We start from the raw sequence: 15,472 nt of genomic DNA, 5'->3' as shown, positions 1-15,472 counted from the left end.
CAACAGTATGCATAATGTTCCACTGCTCTAAGCCTGGACAGTGCAATGCCTAACGAGCAATACAGAGCTTTAAGACACCATCTTATAAGATGCTGTTGCTAGATGAAGGGATAATGGAAACATAAATGTTACAATGTACAGATTCTTTTTAGTATCCATCTCAACAGTAGCAGGACCATTAACACCACGTTGCTAGACTTAATGGTTTCTCTTACCACATCTTCCGGCAATAACATATCTTTCTGATGTTTGATCTTCTGCATGAGATCTCCACCATCACAGTATTCCATGACAATGTACAGGTATCCATCAGCTGCAAGTGAAAAACGAAGTTATGTACTCACCATAACATTCCATCTGAGTAGTTCTACTTCATTTGTCTTCAACCTGTGGGTACCGGACCAATATCAGATCCGAGCCAGCAACTTCACAAGCATCTTCTCCAAGCTCCTCCCCTTACCCATAATACACCACCACTACCTCCCAACCCCCAGATCGAGTTTGCTGCACCTTACACTGAACAATCCGATACCAAAAACCACCTTACTCACCAAAATCCAGCTAACATGCTGTCCATATGGTAAGGCCAGAGGGAAGGAAGGAGGAACGGTTGAAGACAAATGAAGTAGAACTACTCAGAAGGAATGTTATGATGAGTACATAACGTCTTTATCTGAAGTAGTTTACTTCATTTGATCTTCAACCTGTGGGACAGAATCCCCAGCTACTAAATACCAGGGTGGCCCTCATTAAGGATATTTCGGAGCACCGCGAAATCAAAGGATGCTCTCCTTCGAGAAATCAAATCCAATTTATAGTGAGAAATAAAGGTATGAGATGAGGACCAAGTAGCCGCAGAACAAATGTTATCTAATGATACTCTCAACCAAAAGGCCACAGAGGTAGCCATGGACCTAGTCGAGTGAGCTTTAACCTGACCCGGAGGAGACAAACCTTTATCCCTGTAGATCTGAAGGATACATAGGGAGATCCATCAAGCAATGGTCACCTTGGAGATGGGTTTACCCAAAAAAGGTTTAGAAAGGGACACAAACAACTGGTCAGATTTACGAAAAGTTTTGGTCCTGTGCAAACAAAACCGTAACTGTCTATGAACATCCAACAAATGCAACTTGTATTCCATTTTGTTTGTAAAATTTGGAAAGAAAACAGGTAAATGAATAATTTGATTGATATTAACCTCCAATGCTACTTTTGGGAGAAAAGAAGGATTGGTGTGAAGTGAAACCCTGTCCTTGTGGAGAATCATGTATGGAACCTTGACAGACAATGCCTGATTTATGAAACCCTCCTAGTAGAGCTGATAGCCACTATTAAGGCCATCTTCCAAGACAAAAACTTAAGATCTGTGGTTGCTGCAGATTCAAATGAAGGAGCAACCAACGCTTGAAGTACCATAGTAAGGTCCCACGGGGGAATGGGATCTTTGACCAGCGGACATAAGAGAAAGGAACCTTTAATAAAAGCTTTGCACAATCTGGAAGAGGCTAAAGAAGCAGAATTCTCACCTACGTGAAAATGAGAAATGGCAGCATGTTGAAACTTGACTGTAAACGAGTTAGCCCCTTGTTGAAAAATATTTGCCAAAAAAATCAAAAATAGCCGGAAAGGGAGTCATGAAAGGATCTGAACTCCTTTGAGAAGCCCAAAAGGAAAAACGCTTACATTTGTAGCAATAAATCTTTCTGGTGGACAATTTATGAGCTGCCACCAGAATAGACCTGACCGAAAAAGACAATCTGGGAGTCCTAGCAATTAAGGGAACTGGAGCAGCCAAGTTGTGAGCTTCAGACTGTCCAGATTCGGATAAAGACCCTCAAGGGGTGCGAAATGAGATCCTGAATGGGATCCAAGATCCAAGGAGGAGCTAGAAGATGAGACCAAAGGAAGGGAAACGATAGCTGGCGAGGCCAAAATGGGGCAATGTGGATCACTTTGCTCCCCAGTTGACAAGCTTTCTGTAGAAACTTTGGAATTAGGGTACAGGAGGATAAGCATAAAGAAGACTGGGAGGTCAAGCATGGACTAGAGCGTCACTGGACTCCCCCGGTGGGGGGTTCAGAGCGAAGGACTCGCTGCACTTCGCGTTGGAAGGAGATGCGAAGACATCGCAGCAAGGCTGACCCCACTCTAGAAAGATCTGCTCCGCTACTGAAGGATTCAGAGACCACTCGTAAGGCATCAGAATAGTCCGGCTTAGTTTGTCCACTAGAATGTTGGACCATCCCGGAATATGCATTGCTACCAGAAAATGACTGGTGGAGCTCACCCAATACCAAACTCTCATGGCCTCGCGACAAAGGGGGTAAGATCTGGTCCCTCCCTGTTTGTTGATATACCAGACCACTGACATGTTGTCTGACTGGACTGCAATGGTTTCCAGAGGTAGAAAGGCATGAAGGGCCTGCAACGCTAAAAGGACCGCCCTCATCTCCAGAACGCTGATATGCAAACTGGTCTTGATCGGGGACCACATGCCTTGCGCACTGTCCTTCCAGAACAATGCCCCCCCCCCCATAGTTGGGAGGAGTCTGTGGTCACTGTGGCTTGGGCAGGAGCTGGAACAAAAGGTTAACCCTATAAGATTTCCGAAGACTGCATCCACCAAAGAAGGGACGACCTGCAGACTCTGCTGAGGTGTATTGGGTGCGATAACGGAAGATCCAACATAGACCATTGCACCGCTAGAGTCCACTGTAGTACTCGCATATGTAATCGAGCACATGGCAGGAGTGTTATCATCGCTGCCATAGAACCTAGGGCCCTTAAGACCGACTCTGCTGAGGGAAGGTGAGATCGGTAAATGAAGGTGACATGCATCCTTAAGTTTCAAACTCTCTCAGAGGTCAGGAAAATTTTTTGTCTGTAATGTGTCTATCTGTGCCCCTATGTATTCTATCACCTGGACAGGATTCAGAAGAGATTTGGCTGCGTTGACTGTAATCCCTAGATAGTGTGCAAGCTTTAGGAAATAATCTCTGGTCCAATAAAGTAGATGCTTGGTGGGAGCAGTAAGGGGCCAATCATCCATGTAAGGGTAGACCTGAATCCCCTGAAGCCACAGGTGAGCCGCTACTACTGCCATCATTTTGGCGAACACCCTGGGGGCTGTGGTGAGACCAAAGGGTAGGGCTCGAAACTGATGATGATTGGCTTCTAGCCAGAAGTGGACAAACCTCCTGGAGCTTCTGTGGATCTTTATGTGACAGCAAGCTTCCTGGTGGTAGAACGAGCACATCCAGTTGCTCTCTTGCAGGTATGGCATGATGGACTGTAAAGTGACCATCCGGAACTTCTCTTTGTCAACTGACAGGTTCAGAGTAGACAGGGGTCCAGAATGGGTCTTAAGTCCCCCTTCTTTTTTGGCATCAAAAAGAACTTGGAGTAGATGCCCGATTTGGACTGATCTGGGGAGACGGGTTCAATGCCTCATTTCTCTAGCAGTTTGCAAACGTCTAGTGCTGCTGCCTCCCTTTGCATGGTTGGAACATCTGGGAGGTATTTGTAAGGTGTAGGAGGAACCACAAACGGGATTGAATAGCCTCTGGAAATTATCTGAAGCACCCAAAGGTCTGATGACATGAACTCCCATGCCACCAGGTGCAACTACAGGCAACCCCCAACTGCCTTCAGAGCAGAGCAGTCAGGCTACCCCTCAGGGTTCTACAACCAAATAAGCAACAAACTGGAAAAACACAAGAAGTGGACCGCAGACCCAAAATGAACAGTGGTTGAATGCCGATGCAAACAGTAAATACTACGAGTCCAAAAAATAAATACCACACTATGGTTCCTAAACGAATAGCGTCTGAACAAATGTTGGCAATAGCTGAAACAAGTTCCAAAGATAAATACCACACTGTAACTCCAAAACAAACAGCGTTTAAAGCAAATGCTGAGAATAGGTGATGCAAGTCACAATATGAGTTCCACACGAATGACCACAAGTCAATAATAAACAGACAGAACTTTATTTTACATGAGGTTAAGCGCTTTTCGTCCCACCAGATTGTGGGACTTCTTCAGACAAACAAGAGCAGAGCATTAAAATCTAATTAAATACCTAATTTGGTGCCAAAATGCAAGCGCCATTACCCAGCAACAGTAAACAATTGGTAAACCATGTTAAGCTATAGTCGATTTGTAAATCTAATGAAGTGTACATGAAAACTAATAATTATACACATCAATACTCAAGTACAATAAAAACAGTTAAAATTGGTTAAAAGTTTTTAAAATATAATTAATCTGATAACCTAATAACCAGCCATAGAAAATGAAATGTGTAAAATCTACAGATAAAGTCCATGTATCATTGTTGTAGTGTGGATATACAGACCAACACAAAAATAATACTACTTACAAAAGGAATGTTCCAATGTAACATGTAGATATTGTATACACATGATCACAGGTGAATCTTTCACCATTAGGAATGTCACATACAAAGTTATATATAAATTTAACTGTCAATCAAAAGGAGTAATCTATTTAGCCCAGTGCCAGTCATGTCCTGCCTTTTACATTGGCAAGACAGATAGAAAATTACGTGAACGGGTTTATGAGCATCCATATGCTATTAGGAAAAATAAATCAGACAATGCATTAGCCAAACATATTTTAGAAAATGCTAATCATTCATTTTTATTTAGAGCAGTTGAGACAATTGCAACAGATGGGCAAGACAAGCCTGAACAGGTATTACTTGAAGCACAGGAATTATACTGGCAACTTCGTCTTAATGCCAGCACACCACCAGGATTAAATGAGATTTGTTCTCTGTACCCTATTTTAAATTTAAAAAGTTTGTGTAGTTAAAAACCCCCATATATTATACACAATTATTTAAGACTATATCATTTTTGTAGTACATGCTTCTCATTTATTTATTTAATATTCAATGGTTTTATATATTTTTAGTTTACTTGTATTAACTATGCCTATATGTGTTGCTTGCCTTTATACATTATTGTATATCCACACTACAACAATGATACATGGACTTTATCTGTAGATTTTACACATTTCATTTTCTATGGCTGGTTATTAAGTTATCAGATTATATTTTAAAAACTTTTAACAAATTTTAACTGTTTTTATTGTACTTGAGTACTGATGTGTATTATTATTAGTTTTCATGTACACTTCATTAGATTTACAAATCGACTATAGCTTAACATGGTTTACCAATTGTTTACTGTTGCTGGGTAATGGCGCTTACATTTTGGTGCCAAATTAGGTATTTAATTAGATTTTAATGCTCTGCTCTTGTTTGTCTGAAGAAGCCCCACAATTTGGTAGGACGAAAAGCGCTTAACCTCATGTAAAATAAAGTTCTGTCTATTTATTATCGACTTGCGGTCATTCGTGTGGAACTCGTATTGTGACTTGCATCACCTATTCTCAGCATTTGCTTTAAATGCTGTTTGTTTTGGAGTTACAGTGTGGTATTTATCTTTGGAACTTGTTTCAGCTATTGCCAGCATTTGTTCCAGATGCTGTTCGTTTAGGAACCATAGTGTGGTATTTATTTTTTGGACTCATAGTATTTACTGTTTGCATCGGCATTCAACCGCTGTTTGTTTTGGGTCTGAGGTCCACTTCTTGTGTTTTACCCCTCAGGGTTGCTGTGCGTGCCTGTCCGAGAACGGTTCTCGAGACCCAAAATTCCTCGGACCCTCTCTGCCTCTGGGCTGGCATCTATCCTGTCCCCCTCTGCCTCTAGGGGAAGAAGAGCTCGGAGTGTCCCAGGAATAGTGAGACTTCCGGAACCACATCTTCTTTTGCCCTCACTGATTCCAGGAAAAGGATCTTTGAGGGTTTGAGAAGTGGATTCCGGTGGCAGACAGTGTCTTCCCATCTTTCTCACTCTGGACCAAGGTGTCTCGGATGGTCTTACCAAAGAGGGAAGAGCCATCATACAGGGCATTCGCAAAAGACGCCTTGAAGGGTTCCGTGAACTGACATATTCTGAGTCAGGCGTTACGCCTCATGGACACGCCGGACCCAGCCGCCCTAGCCGCTCCTTCAGTCGCATGTGAGAGGAGTAGCATGGATGTGTTTGAAACCGCTGTCAAGGTAGCCATCCTTGCGGAAAACGTAGCCCTGTCCTCCTGCAACATGGACTTTGGGGGAGACTCACCCAGTTCCTTAACCAGGTCGCGCTGTAGTCTAGTAACGTGGGCCAGATAGTTCAGCGCCCTGATAGAAAAGGTCGCTGATGCATAAACCCACTTCCCTAGGCGTCCATCATCCTAGATTCACAGCCAGTAGGATAGACAGAGGAACTTTCCTGGGCTAGTTCCTTTTTGGTGGCGGCTGCTACCCACCATAGCATATACAGGGGACCCTTTATTCCAAGCCGGTCTGTCTGTAGGGGGGCACAATATTTTGTCCGGCCATTTAGGGATTGGTTCCACAGTGGCCGGCTCCTTCCAAGCCCACAAGGTGACCAAATCCACTAAAGGATCTGTGGGAGGGGACACCCAGGAAGTAGACGGGCCTGTGCCAAAAGCCTCCAGGAACATGGATTCATCCAAGGAAGGTTTTGGGGCGCACCAACCTCCCCGCTGGTGCAAGATTTCCATGAGGACTCCTAAGGAGACTTCCTCATCATCCAAATCAGTGTCCTCGGTGAGGGACTCTGGGGAGGAGTCCAAGTGCCTCCTCTTGCAAGTATGCTTGCAAGGAACCTCTCTGGTGGGGCATTCCAGAGGGAACTCGAAAACCACTTGCTGTTTGTCAGGGGGAATCACCTGGGGCTCCTCGAGCATGGGCTGTCCCTGTGGTAAAATTATGGGATTCACACACAAAGCAGAAGGAGATAGGGGGGAGTCCGAAGATATAGTCAGGGGCCTCTATCTATTGGAGAGAATCCTTTTCACAACGTCGAATGCCAAAGTAGAGTGAGCTTCCTGGGACACCATTAAGGGAACTGCTCTCCCTGGGTCTGACATGAGGATTGGAGCCGGCCCGAAGTAGACAATGCTCTAAAGAGGGGGCAGTGACCCGACAAAGTCGGAGCTGATGGAAACAGTTCCACCCCCTCAGATCAGACACCCAGTCTCCAGCTCCGAGAACCAATTGAATCCGAACTAGTTGGATCTGACATACTCCAGGCAGCTGCCGGCATAGAGGAGACTGGTACCATCTGACCCCCTAACTAGGGGCACTTTCGGATCCATGTACTCCAAAACCAGGGGTCGGATCGGAGAAGGAGATATTGGTGTAAAGAAGGAAAGCAAGCTCCCCCCTCCAGAGGGAGAGGGGGCTGGCAAGACTCCCATCTGAATTTGTGTGTGAATAAATCTCCGCATAATTTTATCCATGTCGACTTCAGAGATACTGCGGGTAGACCACAACGAAGCCACAAACTCTGACCTGGTGGGTTGAGGAACCGACGCTCTAGAGGGTGGTCTGCGCTCCTCCAGCTCGGAGAAAATCTAGGAGATCAGAGCCGAGCGGAGTCAAGGTGCCCAGGCTGACGTTTGGTAGGAGGTCCGGTCGGAGCCAAAAGGTCTGGGGGACCACTTCCTTTTCGCAGGTCTGTGCTCTCTCGACTTCTCTCTGCCTTTTCTATGCTCTGCTTCTACAGGCTTAGAGGCAGGAGGATGAGTCCCAGCCTGGGAGGGAGGAGAAGGAAGGACAGAAGTAGAAGGAGAAGCAGTTACAGCAACAGCTGTGACCGAAGCAGAAGAGGAGGCATCTGCCTCCATAGAAGGGAGCAGGCCCTTCATAACTAATTTGGCCTGCTGATCCTTAAGGGCGCATGGGTTAAAACCCATGCAAACAGAGCAATCAGTGGCTAAATGAGCCATACCCAAACAAAGAACGTAAAGAGTGCGGCCATCAGCAGGTGACAATTTATGGCCACACTCAGTGCATCTCTTAAAAACTTGTTTAGGGAGATCTGACATATCCCACTAAACAACAGGAACAAACTTTAGATAACACACTCCACTCACCACACATTCAGACAAGCACACAGAAGGCTGGGGGGGGGGGGACAAACTAGCTAAAAACTAATAAACAAGCCCTAAACTCGATGCACTAGCAAAGGGGAGGAAGAGAGGAAACCTACACTGTCAAGCACACACACACACAAAAAACACTAATCACAGAGTAAAAACCTACTCACAACTTGGAGCTCAAGAATCATGATGCGTTGGATAGCCGCAGCAAACGAGATCTGGGGGTTGGAAGGTAGTGGTGGTGTATTATGGGTAAGGGGAGGAACTTGGAGCAGATGCTTGTGAAGTTGCCAGCTTGGATCTGGTACCCACAGGTTGAAGATCAAATGAAGTAAACTACTTCAGATGCATTGTTTACAAATGCCTTTGTGTTAGTCAGTATTTACGGCACAAAAATGTAACAATAGAATTTCCCGTCACCTTCAAATGATTCTTTAAAGGCAACAATGTTAGGATGGTTCATTTTCGCTAGTAAAATAGCCTCCTTCCGAGAATCCTGCATACCAGAAGATGACTGAAAGTAGTAAAAAAAAAAAAAAAAAAAGTTTTGTCAAAATAAAGCATTAAAAAGTTCAGATATTCAAGTCAAAACCATCATAGTTATATTATATTACACACAGCTATGATTATTTGATGCTGGTGTTTAGCTACCAACCACAGAAAATGAGCAATAATGGCTAACAAGTTAAGCAATATACTGGGTTTGGAATAGTTAGGGGTACAGTTATTGTAAAGGCTGGTGATGCCAACACCATTCAACCTAAAGGGTTTCAAACTATTACAAAAAAAAAAAAAAAAAGAAAAACAAAACGTGAACTATTTAAAAATGTAAGCGTTTGTACTACATATTTCTTGCCAGATTTAACTGCTTCTTCCACCTGACAAATTCGCAAGGAGAAATTCACAACAGAATTCTTAACAAGAAGGCCTCCAAAATTTCTCTTTCACATTAATGGTTGAGAAATAATAAAAACTGTCCACTTGCAATTTTAGGGACTCGATAAGCTACATTGTTAAATACCACTATGGCACAAACCACTTTTACAGTGACATAGCTAACAGCCAACCAAAAAGATGGTTCAGTATCGCAAAAACATTCTTAAGGACTCAACTTACTGAATCTCCTAAATGCTGTATAAAGTGTATACATACAAAAACCTACAGGTAGAAGGCATGCTTAATCATTAATTACTATTTTTAACAGTAGCACCCACTACAAAATGTTTAGGTTTTTGATGAGTTCTGTAGCATGTGTCCAGTGAAAAGGAGAATTTATTTTTTTCAGCAGTTAATACATATTTGTGGGTTAATTAAAATCAACAACCATGTCAGCAAGCAATAGTAATCCAGTCATCCTTTTAGTTTTCAACAAGACAACAGCAGTTCAATATTTTTCACATTGCCTAAGCCCAATAATGAAATGCCAGTGGAGTGAGTAAGCACAGTATAAGGCAACTGCAGGATTAAAGTATGGTAAAAAGTTCTCAACAAAGGTATAGTTTTCAAATATTGTACAGCAGTGTGGCAAATAATAGCAATTTCATACCTGTTTAACTTTAGAAGATAAATTGTGAGTGCGATCTTGAAACAGGTTATTGAAAACTGAACATTTCATTTTTCACAGTAATAAATTAAGATGGACAAATGTTTTTACTCAAACACTGTTGTTAAATCAATTCTGTCATATACAGAAATCAGCCAAATGACTCCCAGCAATTTAGCAGTCCATTTTCAGTGTCTAACTCAAGCACTATGCAAGTATCCATTCTTGGACATAAAAACAAGTGCATGCAATTCATATTTTCAGAAGAAAATTGTTCAAAACACATATACCTCTCCCCACACTGCTGTTTTTGAAGTAAAACAAAATACCTTAAAAAAAAAAAAAGAATTTAAACTTTTGCCTTTCTGAAACTTCCAAAATGGCTATATACTGAGCATGAGGTTAAGTAGAGCTCTCCTTGTGCAGAAAGTGAGAAGTTGTTAAAAACCACAAAAGTTATCAATTTGGGAGAAATGTAAGTTACTGATTGGTAATTATACTACCTAGATGTGGAAAAAATCTAGAGAAAGTTAGAGAACATCGATCAGAAAAAAAGAAAAAGCTCTGGCTGAAAAGAATCCTGCAGTAACTTTGTGAAAAACTAAATCAAATAAAATCGGAGGTATATGAAATAAGTGGGGCACTGGAGGGACACACAAAATCTAATTCAAAATGGCTGAAGATAATAGAGGAAGTTCCAAGAAACTACTCAGATGAGCTGATAAGACTGCAGAAATCAGAAGCTGAAATGAACATGAGGCTTCTCTAGAAGAACCATTTTAAAAATAAAAAGACATTACAAGATGCAGTACCCCAAAAACCTTGATATTTTCTCCTACACCAGAGAAACTTGAAGGAAAGACTGCATTCATTTTATGGAAGTGCAAATAAGAAACTGAATCAATGTTCCAAAGCAAAATTTCTTATATAAGAGGGCACATCATGTATATGCTCCATATCTGGTGATACCAAAGTAGCAAAGACATATATTAGTAAAGATTCCATCATACCAGCAGAAAGAGCTGTTCCTGGGAAAACTGTGGCAGTAGGGAAAATTATTAAAAAAAATGACGATACCAGGGTGTTGCAGAAAATGATCATTCACTGTAAACCATGCAGAAGAGAAGTAAGTTTACCTAAGCAATCAGGAAATGTCCACAGGTAAATTAAGATTCAAGTTTTTTTTTTTTTTTTTTTTGAATGCAGAACAGACTAAAAAGAAAAAAAGTTTGGCAAGTTGAAGGGTATTCTGCTTCTCATTCTTTTTACAATAATCAAAGTCCACAGAGATTTAGCCAATGAAACATTTTCCATTGTTCCAAAGGAAAATTAATGAATGAAAGAATAAGCCTAGGAACTGAATAGAAAATCAGGAATACATTCAACTTCAACAAGACCAGTGGTGGGAGGTCAAAATGATCAAGAACAAGACCAGCAACATGATAAATTTGAGAAGTGTAGAAACTCAATCCCATTAGATGTAGTTTAGATGTTACTCAAGAAGTGGCTGAAGACTGGCAGTTTGTCGACTGTGTTAAGGGACTGAAGAAGTAACTACATAAAGTTTTTTTGTTGTTAATATTATATAAAAAATTCACAATACAAATTGTGTGTTATATTGTAAAGCAGTTATGTGCAGTATGCAGTAAGAGGTATTTTAAAATTAAGGTGGGGAAATTTTATCAGTGACTGCCATGTGTGCTAGTGGTATTAAAGTAAGAAAGTACTTTTTCTTAAATGTAATATATTCAAGCTTTACACTGTAACAAGATAGTAAAGGCTAGAAAGAAGCAAGCTAAAGTTAATATGTTCTGATCATATGTTGTTGGGATGGATGTAAGTGTACTGATCATATTTGATGTAGAATTAAAAGATAATTTCCACTAATTTTTATAGAGATGTGTGTCTACATTAATACCCTTATTTTAAGCTATATGCAGGATTTTTAGCAAATACTCTTGAAAAATTAAGAGAAGTGATGGAAAGAAAGAAACATAGCAGTTCTTTCTTGCATTTGCAAAATTCCTGGCAATTAAATTTTCATTACCTTCTGTTTTTAACTGAAGATGAGCAAATAATTATGAATTGCCTGACCAATGCATTCTAAGTGAACTCTATAAGGGTTTTTTTCTTGTATTTGAAACATAATCTGCTGTTTTTTCTTTCATTAGCAAATATGTTTGGAGACACTGAGTCTGCAGCTACAAGCAATTAATCAGGAAAAGTCTGAACAGTGTGTTTGGAGTGAAATTTGCAAAGCTTCTTTCTTATTTTTGCAAACTTACCAGCAGCTTTTATTTCTTCTTCCATTAGCAAATTCTATTGGAGATAATGAGTCTACAGATGCAAGCAATTAATCAGGGCAGTGCTGAACACTTTGCTCTGAGTGAACTATACAACTCTGGAAAGTAAACTATACAACTCTAAAAAGTAATATTTATACAAGTAGTTGCCTCACCAGCTCTCTCAATAGTTTAATACATTAAATATAAGTGCACATTTTAGTTTACACAAGAGTAGCCAGTGTGATTTTCTTTCTAAGCATTCAATTTGCTTTACATATCTGGAAAAGGTATAGAGTTAAGATAAGGACAGAACGCAATCTGTCTAAGCAGGAATACAGACTCTAACGTGATTTAGCATGATTAACCTAGAATAAGGTAATGCTTGTGGGTGTAGTCATCAAATGGTGGGGGGCAACTGCCCCTTCATGGAAAGGTAAACTAATCCATTGTCCCACCAGGGGCTCCAATATCCTAGACCTGGTCATTACCAACATGGGAGATAGATGCTCTACACCAGTGGTCAACCGCTCATTGGTCAGATCTGACCATAAGCAAATCTCCCTTGACATTCACATCCCACCCCCCACCCACCAGTAAGGAAATCTCCGTAAAAAAAACTTCTCCAAAGCCAACTTCATGCTACTCAAGTCTGAAGTGACAAACTTCATGACAGCCATGCACACGGGAGCTGAAAGTTTGACTGCTGAATCCTACACTAAGACACTGTATAAGCACATCCACTCATGCATGAATTGTGCCATCCCAAATAGAACCAAGACACTCTCCTCCAAAAAACGAAAGCCAATCTGGTGGTCCCCTGCCATAAACAAACTATACAACAGAAGAAAGAAACTGTTGCAGAAAAGAGGAAAATCCCAGGATGCAAAAAACTCCCTTACCATCCTCAGTAAGAAGCTGATATCCCTCATAAAATCCTCCAAAGCTAGTTAAAAAAATAAAATTGCCAAAGATTCCAAAGACAATCACAAGGCATTCTACAGTTATGTCAAGAATCTAAATGGCAATGCTCAGATATGCTCTGAGCTACAACAGAATGGCATTAAATATACTGATCCCAAGGATACTGCCAATATCTTGGCAGAGCGATTTAGTGCCAATTTCACCCCCTCTCACCCCCTAAAAGGCCCATCTCAATACCAAAACATTGCCAAATTCTGGTAATCATGGCCACATAGGTAGAAACCACACTCTCCAAAGCTAAGAATACAGCATCTATGGGACCAGATGACTTCCCGGGCTGTGTACTACATGAACTACAAAATAAACTGGCACCTCATCTAAGTGTCATGTTTAATCACAGCTTCACCTCAGACTTTGTGCCCATTGAGTGGCGCACAGCTACAGTTATCCCACTCCACCTTGGATCCTGGGAACTACAATCCCATCAGTCTGCCGAGCTTGATCATGGAACTTATAAACAGAGACATTGGCAACCTTCAAACACTGGACCCCACCCAGTTTGGGTTCGTGAAGGGCCGATCTTGTCTCCTGAACCTGATCGACTTCTTTGAATCAGTCTCCAGAGCTGTGGACGAGGGTAAGGCAGTCCACACAGCCTACCTGGACCTCACCAAGGCCTTTGACACCATCCCCCACTCTAGAATCATAGATAAACTTACTAAGCTGGGCATAAATCCCTACGTCACTCGATGGGTTGCCAACTGGCTTACTGACAGAACCCAGACTGTAAAAGTAACCGACTACAAATCCAGCTCCAGACAAGTGACAAGTGGAGTACCTCAGGGTTCAGTCCTGGGACCACTCTTGTTTGGCATCTACTTCTCTGACGTACAGGCCAACACTAAGGGACTCTGGCTAACAAAGCTCACAGATGACTTGGCAAAGTCCAGATAGGCTGTGTGGACCGCCTTACCCTGCTTGACAGGGGTCCAGGGAAGTAAATATTGTAGGAAGAAATATCCAGGGAATTGTTATGGCTAGGCTTGTATAGGCCCTAGGGCCGATAGCCTAGTACCAACCTATGAAAGTGTATACAGTTTTGTGTGTTTGCTGGCAGTTAAAATGATTACAAGTTAAAAATGTATTTAGCTTTTTGTTTCTTGGGTATTTTTATCAGCTAAAAAGTCTAAGAAAATGTGACATCTGTTCAAATAGACATGAGAGGCAGCAACTACATAAATGATCAGCCTGACAAGCATTAGTGTGTACATGTAAGCTGCAAGTTGGAAACACATTCAAAATAAATATCACGTACATTATGTGGAAGCAATAGCCACTGATCTGAATGGCTGCTCTGACAATATTAACATGGAATGTAAATGTTTTTGGCTATGCCTGCAAGAACAGGGTACTGAATTATATTATGAAATGCAGGGTGCAAACAGCAATGATACAGATACGTGTGGCTAGAAACGAGCAATGAATTTGACAAAGACAGGATTTCAGGATGGACATTCAGCAAAGTATCAAGGATAAAGGAAAATGAGAAGAAGAATACAAAGTATAAGATGGGCCCCAGCAATAATAGACGAGGAAAAATAAAATAATGCTAGCTTTATGGTTGTAAGGAGTTATTGCCAGTGAAGGAGGATTACACTGTGACATATTTATATTCCACCTAAAACTACTATTATGAAACTTAGAAATTTTTTGAAGGAAATAATAAACTTTTAAAAGAGAATATTATTTATGGGTAGGGACTGGAACTCAATTTGAAATAGTGATCCAAAATGGAAATATAACAAAAGAGGGTAGATTTTTGTATGAAGAGTATGAAAATATTTAGTGGAGAAGATGAGAATTTTGTAGTAGGAACTCACACAGAATTTACATATTTACATGGGATAGACTGGATATAAATTATAATTTACTGGAGCATATTACATAACTAAAAGCTTTAAGATCTATCCAGTAGCTGTATCAAGTTGTGGACCGATAAAAATCTAGTTTAAAAATGCAAGGTAGTGATGTAAAAATTAGGAAATGGAGCTTTTCTAATTGCTTGTTAAAATTAAAGGAATTTAAAAATGGGTAGTGTATATGATTCTGGAGTTACTGTTATGGAAGACAGAAATTCATTCAGAAGTTATAGCAAGTGGGATAAAATGAAAACAGAGTTTTAAAAACACTGTAAAGATAAGAGAGAAAGACAGAGATGGGAAAGAAGATAAATGAATTATTCAGAGTGGTTGACAAAGGTTAAAACCTAGCAGAAGAGGAGAAATCTCACAGAACAGACTGTTAAAGGGAAAATAATGGGATATTGCAATAATATGCATGGTTTAGAAAGGATGCTGCTAAGCAACAATTTTTGGTAACAACTCGAGAGCAAAAGAAAAACTTTTAACATAAAGACTTATTTAGGGAGTCTATGATAAGAAAAACGAGATCCTTTACAAGTGTAAGAGATATTGCAGACTTATGAAAACAGGTATAATACAAATGAATGGAGAAACCAAGAAAGAGCACAAATGGAAATATTTATGGAAGACTTAATTATGCCAAAATGAGTAAAAGAAGAAGAAAAGACAAAGACTTGACAATTAATACCAAAGATAGACAGGAAATAAAAATGGCAATATATAATCAATCAGTAATGAAATATCCAGAAACAGAGCATTCCTGTGGAAATCTGGATGCTAGGAGGGAGGAAAGTTATGAAAATCTAGAAG

General features: G+C 40.7%; 1 protein-coding gene across 2 annotated transcripts in view; it reads right to left on the bottom strand.

The window, feature by feature from the left end:
* The window catches only part of NEK3 (NIMA related kinase 3), a 1,322,970-nt gene that overhangs the window by 1,069,081 nt on the left and 238,417 nt on the right, over nt 1–15,472 (bottom strand). For both annotated transcript variants that reach the window (XM_044071667.1, XM_044071666.1), the window contains exons 3-4: nt 8,412–8,505; nt 216–313 (exon numbers count right to left, since the gene is read on the bottom strand). In XM_044071667.1, coding sequence (XP_043927602.1) covers nt 216–313; nt 8,412–8,505 — 192 coding nt within the window. The remainder of the gene's footprint in view (nt 1–215; nt 314–8,411; nt 8,506–15,472) is intronic.

Source organism: Protopterus annectens, chromosome 5.part0, assembly GCF_019279795.1.
Source record: "Protopterus annectens isolate FY-2018-M chromosome 5.part0, PAN1.0, whole genome shotgun sequence".
NCBI lineage: Eukaryota > Metazoa > Chordata > Ceratodontiformes > Protopteridae > Protopterus > Protopterus annectens.
This window is presented reverse-complemented; position numbering and strand designations above follow the sequence as displayed.